At 33.8% G+C, this 16659-nt stretch overlaps 5 protein-coding genes across 5 annotated transcripts in view; 2 read left to right on the plus strand and 3 right to left on the minus strand.

The window, feature by feature from the left end:
• Positions 1-556, plus strand: part of LOC107026861 (UDP-glucose 4-epimerase GEPI48) — a 4413-nt gene extending 3857 nt beyond the window's left edge. Inside the window, exons 8-9 of the mRNA XM_015227967.2 lie at positions 13-104; positions 233-556. Coding sequence (XP_015083453.1) covers positions 13-104; positions 233-335 — 195 coding nt within the window. The 3' untranslated portion in view covers positions 336-556. The remainder of the gene's footprint in view (positions 1-12; positions 105-232) is intronic.
• Positions 557-3254: 2698 nt separating this feature from the next.
• LOC107026906 (GDSL esterase/lipase At4g10955-like) lies at positions 3255-7912 on the plus strand. Its single transcript, XM_015228023.2, has 3 exons — positions 3255-3512; positions 5278-5360; positions 6703-7912. Exons 1-3 carry the CDS (start codon positions 3477-3479, stop codon positions 7673-7675), a joined length of 1092 nt encoding a protein of 363 aa, XP_015083509.1. The 5' UTR covers positions 3255-3476; the 3' UTR covers positions 7676-7912.
• A 200-nt stretch (positions 7913-8112) lies between these two features.
• Positions 8113-9727, minus strand: LOC107028108 (probable inactive receptor kinase At1g48480). The gene is made up of 2 exons (XM_015229158.2): positions 9070-9727; positions 8113-8878 (listed from the first exon to the last, which is right to left on the minus strand). The coding sequence occupies exons 1-2, from the start codon at positions 9410-9412 to the stop codon at positions 8307-8309; spliced, it is 915 nt and encodes a 304-aa protein (XP_015084644.1). The 5' UTR covers positions 9413-9727; the 3' UTR covers positions 8113-8306.
• Positions 9728-11835: 2108 nt separating this feature from the next.
• LOC107027928 lies at positions 11836-12785 on the minus strand. The gene has a single exon (XM_015228983.2). It carries the CDS (start codon positions 12593-12595, stop codon positions 12002-12004), a length of 594 nt encoding a protein of 197 aa, XP_015084469.1. The 5' UTR covers positions 12596-12785; the 3' UTR covers positions 11836-12001.
• Positions 12786-13701: 916 nt separating this feature from the next.
• LOC107026758 (phosphatidylinositol 4-kinase gamma 4-like) lies at positions 13702-16292 on the minus strand. The gene is made up of 2 exons (XM_015227838.2): positions 14928-16292; positions 13702-14413 (listed from the first exon to the last, which is right to left on the minus strand). The coding sequence occupies exons 1-2, from the start codon at positions 16290-16292 to the stop codon at positions 14027-14029; spliced, it is 1752 nt and encodes a 583-aa protein (XP_015083324.1). The 3' UTR covers positions 13702-14026.
• Positions 16293-16659: the final 367 nt, after the last annotated feature.

The following is a 16659-nucleotide window of genomic DNA, read 5'->3' on the forward strand; positions in this document are numbered from 1 at the left end:
CCCCCCCCCCAGAAAATTCCAATGGTTATGTCTGGTCGACGCCCTGGCGATGCTGAAATTGTATATGCTGCTACTGAGAAAGCAGAACGCGAATTGAAGTGGAAGTAAGTCATGTAGTCAATTAACTAGTTCGTTCACATTGCTTTTCGAGATTCCAACACACTACTATATACACGTACTACCTTTAAACTCTGAATTCGCCTCTAAACACTCCGGTTTATGTTGCTTGTAGGGCGAAATATGGCATCGAAGAGATGTGTAGGGATCAGTGGAACTGGGCTAAGACGAATCCCTATGGCTATGAAGGAACTCCAGAATCTAATAACTGTCACTGAAGTCTACTTCAACTGCATAATATCGTCATATAGTCGATACGTTCCTGTTGCTGAATCGTGTTAGTCTTCGAAGGGACGATTCAACGTATAGTTCTAGGGCTATTAGATGGGATTATAATGTTTATATTGTTTAACTTATATAAGTTTCAGAATGTAATTGGAGTTTCAATGAGTCAGTAGTTAGATTATAAAAGGGAAAATCTAAGAAAGTTGATGAATAATATAGCCTTTACAATTTAAGCATATAGTAGTATTTCATTTGTTCTTTCATTCCTTTTTTTGTTTGTATTATAAAATAACTATCAGCATTTGAATCTTGTTTTAGCACATCATCATCAATTTTTTTAACTAGTTTGAGATTGAGACGTAGTTGATTAGTAACTAACTCTTGTTTTCTATCGAGCTTTGTTGCTTGGACCTGTATTAGTACGATTTGCATCTCCAATGTAATAATGTCTAGTTTTCGCTTAAATTTAAATTTGCATCGAAAAGTCGGAATTCTTTGTTGGGAACATTGATTGTTGAGGGTGAGTAAAATTAAACAGATTTTAAGTACAATAATATGTTGTAGTTCACATGTAGTATGTGATTTATCTGTCGGTAGTAGCAGTTACCACATTCGACATATGCCATGTGAATATTCCAAACAATTATTTCAAAGTCTTTTTCGAAAAAATATTTTTAAATAATCGTAATTTGTGTTTATCTAATCAATTGATGTTAAAAAAAACATTTTTTCCTCCATAAACTTGATTAAAAACGATTTTTCAAAAAACAAAACACTTTTGTCGAAAATAATAGATAGAAATACACAAATAAGGTCATTCTAACATTATAAATAAGTATTTTTGACTTCTCAAAAAATTGACAAACAAATTATATATCTGATTTTCTTTAGTTTAACAGTACTAAAAAAAAGTCACGATATATATTAAAATGAATGAATTTTTTCTATTTATAACAAAAAAATTTCAAAATTTAAATTAGTCGGATAAATATATTTCAAAGTATCATGAGGTGTACTAGACAAGAAAAATGGACGGTATTAATCCAAAAAAGGTTAAACAAACAAACAAAATAAAGAAAGAGATTGTTAATGACTAACATTAGTCTAATTTTAGCTAAAAGGCAAAACAGTCCCATAATTTCCATTTTGTTATCTATACATCCTGCCAATTTGCTGACTACTCTTTCTACGTTATGTTACGTATTGGATAATTAATGTATTTATTTTATATCAAAATTTTTTAGGATTATTGGATTATTATCAATGTTTCGTAGAGGGATCTTCTTCTTTGCTAAAAAGACGATTTAGTGATTTGACTACGTTTACGATTACTTTTTTTTTTGTAATGGTAGATAATTTTGCACCGACTTGGTTATTTAAAAGTTATATGTAATTGTTTTTAGCTAACATTTGTATATGAAAAAGACAAATAACTAATTTGTTTCAAATTGGTCAATTTCCACTAGACATGTAAACGACATTTGCACTATCAACAAATGTCAAAATCATATAGTGTTGTATAGAAAAAAACCGTTCGATATATTAAACTTTCGCTATGCGCGAAAAACGGAACACTTTCAAACCATAAAAGTCCATATTAAGAGGGCTTATTCTGTATTTCAGCAAAATGTTATTTCCAAAGTTTAAACGCGTAACCTTCTCCTAATTACATGACGATAACTTTATCTGTGAAATATTTTCAGCCAATCAATTTACAGTTAAATGTCATTATCAAAGTTCATATTGGGCCAAATGGATCACTTGGAAGTTCTGTTTTTATGGGCCCAGATAATCGATCTAATTGGGCCAACAAAGTAACTTCAAGCCTTACCCAGTAATGGGCCCATTATTCATATAAAGCCCAAAAAGAATTAAAAAGTTGAAGTATAATATCTAATTTTCTAAAAAGTATTTAATTTTTAGCCAACGTAGCTGAATTTTAAATTGTAATAATTGCCTTTGGTCATTTACGATATATACTTAAATATATGCCAGCTGTAACTATTGATTGTTTGTAGTTATTTAAGTTCAAGCCTTTTATATAGAAAAAAAGATCTTCATATTTCAAATATATATTACTTCGAATATGAATATGAAATAGATAGAAATTAAAATATTCAATAAAGATATTAGAATTCAATGTATGATTATGTCATTTAAATAAAAGATACCACCTTTTGTTATATATGGCTTACATCATTGAAAATTGACAATCGTTAAATCTGATTTCATGCTTATTTTAGGATTCTACTTATTTAAATTTGTAAGTTAAATTTGACAATCCTAAAATTTATTTTTAAAGTTCTAGCATTTTGAACAAAAAGTCTTCAAAATTCAAATATACTAATTTAAAATAGATAATGATGAAGCCACGAAAATTCATTAAAGCTGTTATTAGAATTAAAAAATATATCATTATCTCATTCAAATTTTGATGAATGAATATATATACCTTACGTCATTGAGAAATACGGACTGTCAAATTTAATATCATAGTTAAAGGAGTGATATTTTAAATATCCATTCCATATATTTAAATTTGAAATTAATTTTTTCTACAACATTAAAATTTTAAATTTCAACTCCATAGAACTGATTTCAAAAACTCCATACACAAATTTTTAACCTTATCAATTAGAGTATGATCTCTGAATAGAGACTCTGAATCGATCAATCAAATGAGATCATATTTTTCACTTTCTCATAAGTCATTGATTGACTATTTTTAATTTCATTATTTTAACAATGGTATTAATAAAAAATTTGATTTTCTATTCCGTAATTATTAATCACCACTCCTATTTCTCCCTATATACCTACCATTTGGAGTAATAATAAATTAATAATAAATATTTTTATGAGTATTAATTATTCTTTTAATATCAGCCCTCCAAGCTGCTATTTGTGCACATTTACCTCAAGGATGAAGGAAGAGAAAAGAATATTCCCATAAAAAAAAAGAAGAAAAAATAAAAAAATAATAAAGGGGAACTTCAATTTAGCATCTTTGTAGAGACAAAAAACCATCAATTGTTGTAAAAAATCGAAAACAACAGTTGAGACATCATCGTCCCACCTCCTTCTCCAGGCCCAGCTGAACATTTTGGAAGGTGGGTTCTTGAAAATCTTAGAAAATGGCTACCAGCAATGACATTGTTGCAGCTACAAAGGTTGGATCTTGAATAACCCCTTATGGCATTTAGACTAAAAAATCAATCTTTTTGATGTTTCTGTCATTTTTCCCTTAAAAAGTTGCATTTTTTTTTGTAAACCTAGCATGTTTGTTTCAAAGATTGTGTCTTTTTTGTAATGTTTGTGGTATTTTTGTTCTCTGTTTTTCATTGATCCAACTTGCTGGCAAAAGGGTATTTTGAATTTCTAACCTTGACAAGTGTCTGAGCAAATGCTACTAAGTAGGTGACCCATGGTAGATGTTTCATTTCACTATTCAGAGTTATATTTGTAAGCAAATGTTGCTATTTGGGAAGCTTTTTTTTTTTTTTTTTTTTTTTGAAAAAAAACTTAATGGTAAACCCCACCACCATAACCCTTGCATTCAGGTTCCTTGAGTAGCTGTTTTGTACGATACTAGGTGTTTATAGTTTGACATAGAGGGTCCTTAAAAACATTAGGCTAACCCCTTGTCAATTGGTATATATATGTTTTTTTAGACTATTTAGAGTTATTGTTTGTGATCTATGCATTAGATAATGGTTTGAAGGTCGAGGATTGGGGTAGAAGGTTAGTAGGTAGTGAGTGGTGTAGCACCTTTTAAGGGCGAGAGTCAAGAAGTTAGTCTCCTCTGCTACTTTTCTCTTTTTAGTAATATTAAAATCTAGTAAATGAGTAGTCTTCTTTTAGTTTTTTGTTTTATTTTTACTTGTTGCTTCATTGATTGTGTCCATCTCGCCTCTTTGCTATATTTACTTTTTCTAGCTGCTTTGATATTGCTATTTTGTTGTCATATTATTCTTGCAATTATGTTTCGATAATTGTTTTTCTAAGCCGACGGTCATTGGAAATAGCCTCTCTACCTCTAAGGTAGGGGTAAGGTCTGCGTACATCATACCCTCCCTAGACCTACTTATGGGATTACTCTGCGTATGTTGTTGTTGTTGATTGCAATGCCCCTCCAAGAAAAATATTTGATTAGGGTAGTAAATGGTAACTCTGAATCTCTGCGAATCATGTGAAATTGGAATAACTTTGATGACCGTCTTCTAATCTAGCTATTGGTTCAAGTTCATACAGTGGTGCATCGTTATACGTAATATAGTTTGTACCAAATAATGAAGTTGGTGAACTTCATTTAGCAGCTCACTTCTTGCTTAGTGGCACTTTTGATGGCATGGTTAAACAAGTGTTTATGGATGCATAGCAAATCAGAAGAATGCTGAAGAAACTAGAATTTGAATCCCCAGGAGATATACTCAAATATGAATGTGAAGTTAGGTATACTTATAATTTTCTTTATAAACCAATAAGAGTGCTATAAGAGGGGGACATGCGGGATTTGTGTCTAGGGACACGACTATATGAAATGATATCACTGTTATTTGAACCATTCAATTGGGACAAGAACCATTGGTTAGAGCAAAACAAACCCATTAAAGCTGGACAATTCACCCACAAATAAATTTGTGGTTCTCACACTTGGATTGTTGAGGTTTTAACTCAGCATCGTCCCTTTTGTACAAGTTAGGTAATAGGGTTGGTCTTGCTAGAAGCTTTTTAATATCAATTATTGTGCATGTGGAGAGTAGGCTGAGATGGGTATAAGAAATTACTTGACTACTCTTAGCTGGACGACTTGATGACTCGTCAAATTTAGAAATTATTTATGGTGACAACAGTCTACTTAATTTGTTCAGATGGAGTTTCACAAATCTTGTCATGATCGTTACCGTTGTTGTTTCCCCATTGTGTTTTGTGCAGGGTCAAGAAGAACTAAATGTATTAATCTCAGAGAGGGAAATTTTCGACCAATGTGGACCTGTGCACCTAACTGCTATTGACTGGTGTGTAAGTTCTTTTCCATGTTTATTTAGTTAAATAAAGGTTTTGCATATCAGAAAGGTGCTGGAATAAAACGAGATATAATATTGGATAAACTTCTAGTTATATATGGAACACTCTTAAGATTACTGGACAAAGATGTAATATATTTAGTATTGAGGAGTTGGGCATATATTGTCAGGAGTTAACAAGATTGTAGTGCTCATGGATTTCAGATCTGCTTGCCATTGTACTAAGTTACAAGTCTTAAACTGCCATATCTATTGAGTTCTTGCACATGAAGAAGTCGAAACATCAAGTGTCTTGATCCATACTCAAATTACTACCTCCATTCTGGATTGATTCTCGTATTTTCTTTTATGGGATGTCGCAAAGTAAATCCCTTTATAATAATGGATTTCTCTCCCCATTGTACCGTTTTTCAAGTTGTTTGTCTCAACTATGAGTAAATCAGGGTATGTCTGTCAAATATAACATCATAATGAGAACCTACACCACTTCCCCTGAATGAAGTAGAAGTAGGTTTGGGATGGGGAGAGTGATTTTGCCTTTATACCTTGGATCTACCAAATGATAAGAGCGCCTCCAAGATTTTAGATAACTTTGCTACAGTTGTTTAAGTGCCCTAATATACCTTGCACCCTATCATTTTAGTGGCGGATCCAAGATTTTCACTAAGGGGGTTCGAGAATAAAATGTAGTGGCTAGGATTCGAACTTGAAACCTTAAGGTAAATTTTGAACCCACTAAATTACTGGGTCGACCTCTAGTCTAGTATTTAGGAGATTCAAAATCTATGTATGTACTTAAAAAAACAAATACTATATATATACAATGTAACTATTTGTCGAGGGGCCGGAGGGGATTTGGGTGAACACCCTCCGCTCCCCTAGATCGTCCCTGCCTATCTAAGATGAACATGAGCTTAACACTTACTCCGTGGGATTGGACATAATTTACTTTGGTCGCACTACTATTCCTAAAGAGAGAGAGCCAAATTCTCTTAGACAATTTGGAGATGTCATGCCTGCATTTGTCTAAATTAGCATGATATTGTGCTTAATAGAATGTGTGTTATGCCGGTTCTCTTCTGGAAATAAGTTTCCTTGATCTTTCACCCAATAAACAAAATAGATACAAGAAACAAAGAAATATAGAGGAGCTGACATTAGCTTGAACTATATGCATTCATCATCTTTTCCAAATCATGAAGCTTAATGCTATTGTTTGGCAACACTACTCACTCTCATGCTGCCCGACACTTACTCTTGCTTGAAATCTGAAGTGTCGAGCCATTTTGCAGAAACAGTTGTCACGATAATATTGTTCTTCTACCTAATGCAGGGAAAATGTTGCTCATCAACGATCTGTGGCTGCCAGTTTGGTTCAGGGCGTCTACATCCTAGAGCGTGACAAGCAAGAAAAACGGAAGGGAAGTCAAGCTCTTGCTCCTCCATGGTGGAGACATTTCCAATTTGAGTTATATCGTGTGCTTATTGATGATGTTGATTCCTGCATTTTTGGTGCTATATATAAATTTGCACCCTCAAAATCTTATTTTGGCGGTTCCAAAGATAAAAGCCAACGATTTGTTATTGCTTTCCGTGGGACCTTAACCAAAGGTGATGCATTTTCTCGAGATATACAATTGGATATGCACATACTCAGGAATGGACTTCATCAGACTTCTCGCTTTGAGACAGCCATTCAAGCTGTTCGACATGTGGTTGCAACATTTGGAAGTTCAAGTATCTGGCTAACTGGTCATTCCTTAGGGGCTGCAATGGCAATGCTTGCTGGCAAAACCATGGCAAAGACTGGTGTATTTTTAGATGCATTTTTGTTTAATCCGCCATTCTTGTCGGCCCCAATTGAAAGAATTAAAGATCAAAAAGTGAAACACGGGATCAGATTTGCAACTAGTGTTATAACAGCTGGACTTGCTTTTGCTGCCAAGCATAAAAACGTGAATAATCAATCTGGAGATACATTTGTTGCATTATCTGCATGGACACCATGCCTATATGTGAATCCATCGGATCCTATTTGCGCAGAATACATTGGCTATTTTGAACACCGGGAAAAGATGAATACAATGGGAGCAGGAGTTATCGAGAAGGTAGCAACCCAACACTCACTTGGTGGTCTTGTCTTGAATTTCATGGGGAAGGAGTGTGATGAGCCATTGCACCTAATTCCATCAGCCAATTTAACAGTAAATTTGACTCCTCCGTCAGACTTCAAAGGAGCTCATGGGATTCACCAATGGTGGAAACCTGATTTACTTGTAGAGTCCAGGAAACACCAGTTTACATGAATGATGATATAAAACAAAGACCACTACACCGATAGATGGTATGTTTGTCTATTTTGTATCCCTGGTCGGGTATATTTATAGTTATCAACACATTACATTTTGCTCTTAGCTTAATAGTTGTGCCTTCTACTGGTGCTAAAGTTTCTTTACAGATGCATTGTCATCTCTTGTTACCTTCGATTCGTTCATGTTTCTATGTTTTGGTGAATCTATCTATCAGTTCTGTGCCTCATCCTATTACCTATTGTTGAGTGTTACGAATTGCAATTGTGCATATACTACTCATTGTATTATTGATAATATTTTTGTTATAGAAGTATCCCTTGTGAGATTATTTTTGTTTGGTATTTTGTATTCGAACTAATGTCAGTGTTTCAAGGAACAACTTTTGAGATTCTTTTCGCCGTTTGTCCAGTTGAGTCCTCATGGCAGGGGAATCGATTAGGAAAACTCTCTATGATCTTTCGAATATATACAGAACAGTAGTTAAATAAGACAAGTATCACACACTCACACATCCAAGAAGGGACATGGGGGGAACTGGAGACGAGATGGATCCGAAACTATCATATTTGTAAACACATTTAGTAAGATAAAAACAACTATTATGTTGTTGTATATTGTGCTGTCATCAATGAAACCTGCAGGTACCCCTTATCTGTTTTGTCACTGCAGCCATTGAAGGTCTTTTATTTGGATACTGAAAAGTACAGCAAACTGCAAGCTGTAACAGAAGGACCATTTGCTCAGCACTACTCTGGTCATGTTTAGGCAGCAGGGTGTCAAAAACATCTATGACCGGCTTCTCTTGAAACATGGAACGGGTCCACTTAGGTAAATCTACTCCTTTGTTCTTGGTAAATGCATCTAGTGGAGCTTTACCAGTTAATAGTTCCAAGAGCAGAACACCAAAGCTATAGACATCAGACTTTTGTGAGACTTCATGAGCATTTGTTACTTCTGGTGCGCGATAACCAGCCACGAGCTCTAGTTTTGTATCAGAAGAGAGAATTCGTGCAATGGAAAACTCAGATAGACGAACACCTGATAAGGAATCGGTGAGGAAAACATTGGATGATCTTATGTTTCCATGGCAGAAATCCGAGCCTCGGGAATGGAGAAATTCAATTGCACGGGCAACCCCATATGCTATACTACTTCTTACTTCCCAGGTAAGTGAGGCCTTGCTCCTACCTTCATTCCCTATATGTTAATATCAAAGTCAAAAGTCAGACCTCTCTGTAACAACGTTCAACAAATGTTTTCTAGGGAACCGATTGTTCATGTTATGTTATATAGGGAACTTTTATACCATCATTTTGCTATAGCAACCAAAAAACATCAGAACAAACGACGCTGTTATAGAGAGGAGATAATGATCGAAGAAGCCATACCATGTAAACGAAAAGCTAAGCTTCCCATTCTAACATAATCATATACAAGAAGAATTTCATTCTGATGCCAACAATATGCTCTAAGAGTAAGCAAATTTTCATGAACCATCTTTCCTACTTCACCAATTTTTTGTATGAATTCTTCCTCAGCTAAGCAACCAACCTTCAATCTTTTCACAGCTACTGCATTTTTCTCCGGCAACTCCGACTTATAACTCGTCCCGAAAATGCCCTTACCTAAAACTCCAGCCGTTGATCGTAACAATTCCTCTAATCCATAGCCTCCATGATCACCAAAAAACACTAATTGAGTGCCCACAATGTCTGTTGGACTCCAAGGCATTGAGTTCTGATCGAATTAGTTGAGGTGCACGTAAGCTGATTCGATAGCACGATTATCGAGAATAATAGAGAAGAAAAATATAGAAATGGGAGATCCTTCAAATGGAATAATGAACAATTGATATTGAAGATTTTGTCAAGGGGATTAAAGGTGTTAAAAAGTCTTTAGGTTAAATGTGAAATAGAAAACATTCTTTTTCTTGATTTGACCTGTTCTTTGGTTGGTGTTCAGATTAATCCAACAACTTTATAATGTTTTTAATAACGATTTATGTTTTTTTAATAATATTTTATAGGTATGTCGAATTATTTATTCGGATCACCTCTTAGAAATGAAATTTGTTTAGTCCTTTTATGTGGTTCCAATACATTCTCTTAGTCATTGTGAATTCGTTCTTTTTGGATTCAAAGCGAAAATGATAAATAGGCGATTTAGCTACAAATGTTTTTTTTGACTTCATCAATTCAATGGAGTTTTTGAAAAGAAAAAGAAATTTATTTTATTATTTTTTTGAAAAAAAAATTATGATTCTTAAGAAGTCAACGGACATTTCTTATCAACAATAACAAATAAGAAAGTTCAATGAATTTTCCAGCCAACTAAAGTCGTCAATTCATTTTTGTAATTGAATTATTGTTAAAACTGTTTTTGTAGCTTCGTCTTTAATAATGCAACTAGGTCAAGAATTCTAAGTTACGAAATTTGTAAGAAATTACTTTATGATCTCTACTCAAAAGATTTGGCCATATCTAGCTCTCCCACGCTCGAATTCCAATATTATTTTAATTGATGGAAGTCGAAATGGAGTTTAACATACTGACATTATCACGTGATACTCTGATATCACGTCAAATTAAGTATAAAATTTATCTTGCATATTAAAAAGTCACTTCAAATAGATGAAAATTGTCATAAACTTTAAATGAGGTTAAAATTTCCGTCTCGATATGGGATCATTCTCATCAACATAGACCATGCTTTTAAATGCATAAATGAAAGTGATTCAAAAAACTATATCTACACACACATATGGATGAATCCATTTGTTGAGTACTAATTCATTCATTTGGTGAAATATGCCTATCTTTATAAAGTAAATGATAGCTGACTTAAAAATCACATGCTTCATTTCGATCTTCAGAATGTCAATTATAATCATAAAAATAAGGTTATTACATACATTCCAATCTTTATGTATATATCATTAATGTTGAACCGCCTTCGACTTTTTTCCTATGCATACTTCTTTCTATTTTAAATCATTTTAGTGAAAATTTTTATTCCTATTAAATATTTTGAAAGAGCATTGGATGGTATCTAAGTTGGATTCATTTTCTACTCACATAGTGAAAAAGGTTGAAAATGAGGTTCCCTGCAAACTCTAATCCCAAGAGACCTAACCCTACATACAAAATTAAAAATGTTTGCAGAAAAGGACACCATCAATTATTTCAAATATTGGTCCATATAATCCATGTGGTGTACCCACTAGCCACTGTTCATGGACCGTCTATTATCGAAACGAGTTTAAAATTTAAAATTTATGAATTTTTATGATACTTTTAAATTAATATAAAATAACTTAATTTATGATTAAATATTTGATAAGTTTTGTAATATGTATGCAATGATTTAAATGTATGTGAATTTATAACTAATAACTTAACACCACTTTTCGAGTTTATTTACATTCATTTGAGTTACTTTATTTTATTAAAATACATGATATAAATTTTTGTATCATTCATTTGAGTTACTTTATTTTATTAAAATACATGATATAAATTTTTGTATCAGTAACGAGATAATTTTACTTTTAAAAAATTAAATAAACAAAATATATTTTATTTTAATTTTATTGACCACTAAACTACAGGCAAATCACTTGGTGTCTTTCTTGACATTCCTCTTAAAATCCTCCATTATTATGGCATGTTCTTTTTTACCTTTCTAATTGTAGTTTTGCAATTTTTATTAATCAATAAATAATAATCATTTAACTTTAAACAGAAAGAAACAAGGATTATCTTTCCAGCTAATGCTGATCATAAAACTCAAAACACAATGGTCTTCTTAATTATTTTTTAACAAACAGCAATATGATTTTTTTTAAATAAATCAAATTAAGTGATAAATATTCATTCATCATTAATTTAAAATTTTAGATTCAAATCATTTTTATCAAAAAGGTTTTATATGAAACTTTCTAAACGTAAAATTAAAGACGAATATCAAATGCAAAATCGAGAGTCATTCTAAAGCAGTCTCATTACCATTACAAGATGTTGTTAGTTTCATATACTCTACTCTTCACAAGTTTCACTAATAAAATTACATTAAATATTATAATATAAATATCAAACATCAAAAATTCAACAACAAAAAAAAAAGGATTATAAAAATATATCCAACAATAAAGCAAATAATAAGAAAAACATTTTTTTACAATTACTCTGAAAATCACCACCAAACACAAAAATACACTAAACCAAAAAAATAATAATTAAAACTTAGTACTAAAAACTAAAAATATTAATAATTTGCGAGCTATTACATTTGAGCGGATTTTTTCCGAGTTAAATAAAATAACTAACAGTGGAAAGCTGTAACAGATCCATCACTGACAGAAATATCAATTCTACATTCAGCTTTACTCTCCACATGATGTGTAAAAAAATGGAGCATTCTAACCCGACCCGCCATTTCCAATCTCGACTCCACTTCCATACTAGATCCGACCCGAAACCCACTCAACCCATCCGTCACCGTCGGCCCATCCACACTCTCCGGTTGTCCATTCACCGTTAACGGAAACGCCTTCACCGAAAACGTCGCCGCCATATACTGAGTCCGACCCGAATTAATTTTTCCGGCGGGTACAAACATGAACCCGATTCGATTACCCGAATAAAGTAACTGCAGGGAGCTGTCATAGTGAGCAAATTCATCGTGATTTGGGTTTTCGATTGAGACGTATTGAGAAAATGTGAAGTTCACGGTGCCGTTCGAGGTGGAGAAAGAGGGAAGCTGAATGGAGTTAACGGTGATAATGGGGGATTTAGGTTTAAACAGAGTGAAGTAAAGGATGAAGATGATGATGAAGATGAAGATTAAGAAAATTGTTGCAACTATACATGAAGCTAAATTTGTACGTCCACTTGGAGGTTTACGAGATTTAACCATTTTTATTTTCTGTGAAGAAGAAATTCACAAAAATGTTTTGTTTAGAGAAAAAAACTAAGTGATTGGGGAAAAAAATGGAATTTGTGTTGGTTTTTTGGTTCAATAAAGTGATATAAAAAGTGTGTGTGAAAATGTGGACTTTCTTTTTGCGTAATTTCTGTTCTTTTTGTCTTTTCTTTGAGGGGAATGAGTAATGTTGGTTTTGATCAGTTACGTGTATCTCGATAAAGTTTTATAGTAACATATTACGTATTTAGATAAAGTTTAATGTGTACGTATTATTCTGTATTAGCGTAAGTATTTGAGTTATATTGATATTAGTAACGTACAAGTTAATTAGAAAAATATGTGTATCTTTTTCGTTTTAATTTGTTTGTCTTATTTTGATTTGATACGAAGATTAAGAAAATAAAAAGACTTTTGAATTTCGCGATCTTAAACTAAATGTAAGTCTTGAAAATACACTTTTTTAAACGAACTAAAAAAGAATAAGACAATCAAACTGAAATGGAAGCAATATTTAAGTTACTCATGTGTTAGTAACTTAATTCTATATAATGCAAAGGGACCTAATGCAAATGAAGACTTAGCATAACCATTTTCCAGTTAACTATCAAAAAATCCAAAATATATTTTATCTCCAATACTTGAATGAGCAAGAAAAAATATTTATTATTCTATTTAGTAAAATTTAAATATGAAATTCATTAACTTAATCAACCATTGGACCACTTTTCACTTTACTCCTTTTGTGAAGTGGATAAGTCCATAAATGGGACCCAAAAGCAGATAGAAGAATAAAAGTTTTTAAATGAATTTAAAAGTTGTACCTCAAGTTTTTATAATGCTAGAAAAAAATTGCTTTAGTCATGGATTTCTTTTACCTTAGTAAAGGAGATTCATTTCATCAAATATGGGAGACAGAGAGGCAATTTTATACTTCAAAAACTATTTATAATAGGTATTTTTTACCTCATTTTTCACTTTTTACTTTCAAGCCACGCGTGATGAGCTCAACTGAGAAAACATGTAGAGCTCAACTTTTAACATTGCGCCAAGGCTAACTAAAATCCTCTAGTAAACATAAAATTTCACAAGTTAGTTAGTGCTGCTTACTGAGAGAAGGAATTTGATAGCTTTTGTACATAAAACTCAGTATCACTTTACTCATTGAGAAAGGATACATGACAACTGTTTTACAAATAACAGTTTGTTTTATTTATTATTTATTGCATATTGCAACTTCTGCTCCATATTTGAAGAACCACCATTATTGGTAATGAGCAGAAGTTGAGAGGGAAAAAGGTTTCCGACCATAGACAGACAAGGTCAGTCATCAACCTTTCCTATCTCCATTCAGTCCATTTATATATATATATGGACCGAACGCTATATACATACAACAGAATTGAAGATACATACTTACAATCCTTAGGAAGATTTATATTTTAGCTTCTCAAGCTTGATATCCATGAGCTTGTAGACAGTTTCAAGAAATGTAGCTTCAGTCATGCCAGGAAGCATAGAATCTTCAGCATCACGAATGATTTCCTCGATTACAGATTCCTTGTTCAAGGTTTCCCTGCACATCATATTTCCGATGTCAAATGGTGTAAGTCCTGTCTCTACCCCTTTCTTCAGAAGCATGGTTGAGATACGAAGAGTACGAGCACATTCAACAGACAAATCCAATCCGTAAAATTTAAGAAGGCCGATGTCTTGTTCAGCATCCAGTGATTTGATATACTTGATAGTTTCTGGAGAGTAAGGTTTACGGGCTTGTGGCCAATAGAGCCAATCAAAGGTGCAATCTTCAAACTGCAGATAACAAATTTGTGAGTGCAACTCTTGAACGGAAGTAAATGTTGAATTAGTATAAATGCTAAAAAATTAATAGAAAGATAAAAGTTTCAGTTTTGACAGTGGAGGTTCTTGGACATTATGAATCAGGGCTATGATACAGATATAGAAAATATCATAGATATTTAGAAAGTTCAAAGACTTCTTTCAACAATTTAAAGGAGGGAAACTGGACCTAAAGATACGAGAGGCAATATATGCAGCAATACATGCAGGGAAGGAACAAATCATTGCATTCAAACTAGGCACCTCAAAGTTTCTCCACATCAGGGAAATCATAACTGAAACATTAGAAGAATCCACAAGGCATAGAAATGGAGTTGTGCAGTTGTACCTTAGGGTTCTAAGAACTTCCCACACTCTATAATCAAGTTAGTGCAAATGGAAAATTACTCACAAGGAAGATCTAAGTTCGTAGCATTTCTAATCATTGTCAAACAACATTGAAAGGAATAACACAATCATAACTTACATTCTCAGGCAAGCAGTAGCCATGGTCAATTGGTGTAAGCACGATTCGTCCTTCTTTCCCTTCCCTGCTCACAAGAATATTCCCAGCATGCCTATCAGCATTTGCTGTTCTTATGTCAAAGACAGTAATCTTATGGACTTCCTCAACAGGAAATATCCCTGGACCCATATCCTCACAATTTCCTTCATTCTTCATAAACAGCTGCAGTGAGCCAATTTTGGTGTATTCAGATGACCACTCAAATCCATCAGGATGATGAAATGTATTGTGCAAGCACTGAACCATAACAGTGGGAGGCACACCGGAAAAGCCTATCTCACAATTGGACAATGTTCGGTGCCCGGTCCTTGGATGGTCCAGAAGGAAAGCTGCAACCTCCCTGAATGCACCTTCTCCAACTCGGGTTCCCCTTTTCAACCCTTCACCGTTGGTTGATAAAGGTAGCCCTTGAGGGTTATTCACAGCTAGCGGTTCCTCATCAATGGGCTTAAAAATGGCAACATACTTGTTGCCAGACCCATCCTGCATGAAATAAGTTCCTCCAGTCCCTTCAGATGATCGGATAGGTATATTTCCTTTCGTCAATCCATCACATGCAGAGTTGATCATGTCCCAGATATATCCTGGCAGTTCAACATTTGGATCAACAACAAAAGGTTCCAACACCAAATTTGTATCAGGTGTCTTCTTGGAGAAGGGCTGTAACTCCCTGGATGGTTCATGTTCACCCTGACTTTGGGTCTCCTCATGCCAATTAGCTGCAACAACAGAAAGTTCAACATCCCTCTCGGCATGCTTAGCCCGAAGCTTTGCAAATTTCTGAACTACCAAGTGAATCACTGCATCAGCAGTAATATCATCAATGAGCTTCTGATCCTCAAGCTTCTCACCATTACAGAATAGCTCTTGAACCTTAAGTTCCTCACCAAAGTCTTTACCTTTCTTCAATATGGTACGTTTAAGGTACCCAATATCTTGATGCCTGTCAACAGGGAATTCAAATTCCATGCCACAAGTGGTCCTAACAGTGATGACAAGGAGATCAGAGATCTTGAAGACCATATGCAACACATTCCCATTACTGACTCCATAGTCCCTGACCAAAGATTCATTTCTTGCCAGCTCTCTACCACCAAAAACTAGCTTCTGCATCTTAACTACAAACCCTTTACAAGTTTGGAGCTTAAGTTTCACTTCACCAATCGAATCAGACTCCAACACGCGCATTGGAATCACAGAACCAGCCACAGTGATATATATTACAATTGATTCATTTGTGCAAAGCGCCAATGGGCCATAGATATGTCTTGTAGCCCGGACAGACTCTTCCTGAACCGGACTCAAAGCCACATCAACAGCAGACATTGTGATGATTATCCAAGGCTTTACACACCAGCCTCAAGATTTTCTTCAACCCCTATTCTCCTTAATGACTATATAAGTGTTCAAATATCTCAAACAGGGCATCAACCATGTACAAGGTTGCTCAATCTTAAATCCTCAATGCAGAAATGTAATTCCCCTTTTACCAAAAGACTCTACCTTTCTTACCCAGAAAACAAAGAACAAAAAATAGATAAAACCAAAATACAAATAAAAGGAACTCAAAGCAATCAAGACCAAAGATTCAAACTTTTACAATCCTAAACTGCAATAAATGAAATACCCAAATAAATATTGATCCAAAACTCCTCAGAAATACAGAGCTTAAAGATCAAGAATCTAAGTAAAC

Source organism: Solanum pennellii, chromosome 8, assembly GCF_001406875.1.
Source record: "Solanum pennellii chromosome 8, SPENNV200".
NCBI lineage: Eukaryota > Viridiplantae > Streptophyta > Magnoliopsida > Solanales > Solanaceae > Solanum > Solanum pennellii.

What these genes read in the sequence shown, in the direction of transcription:
- LOC107026758 (XM_015227838.2), bottom strand. Translation starts at nt 16,292, where the DNA reads ATGTCTGCTGTTGATGTGGCTTTGAGTCCGGTTCAGGAAGAGTCTGTC. An exon ending in GCTACTGCTTGCCTGAGAAT is followed by an intron (nt 14,414 to 14,927) that starts GTAAGTTATGAT and finishes TGTTATCTGCAG; the next exon opens with TTTGAAGATTGCACCTTTGA.
- LOC107026906 (XM_015228023.2), top strand. Translation starts at nt 3,477, where the DNA reads ATGGCTACCAGCAATGACATTGTTGCAGCTACAAAG. An exon ending in ACATTGTTGCAGCTACAAAG is followed by an intron (nt 3,513 to 5,277) that starts GTTGGATCTTGA and finishes TGTTTTGTGCAG; the next exon opens with GGTCAAGAAGAACTAAATGT. An exon ending in CACCTAACTGCTATTGACTG is followed by an intron (nt 5,361 to 6,702) that starts GTGTGTAAGTTC and finishes TACCTAATGCAG; the next exon opens with GGAAAATGTTGCTCATCAAC.
- LOC107027928 (XM_015228983.2), bottom strand. Translation starts at nt 12,595, where the DNA reads ATGGTTAAATCTCGTAAACCTCCAAGTGGACGTACAAATTTAGCTTCA.
- LOC107028108 (XM_015229158.2), bottom strand. Translation starts at nt 9,412, where the DNA reads ATGCCTTGGAGTCCAACAGACATTGTGGGCACTCAATTAGTGTTTTTT. An exon ending in CTTAGCTTTTCGTTTACATG is followed by an intron (nt 8,879 to 9,069) that starts GTATGGCTTCTT and finishes ATTAACATATAG; the next exon opens with GGAATGAAGGTAGGAGCAAG.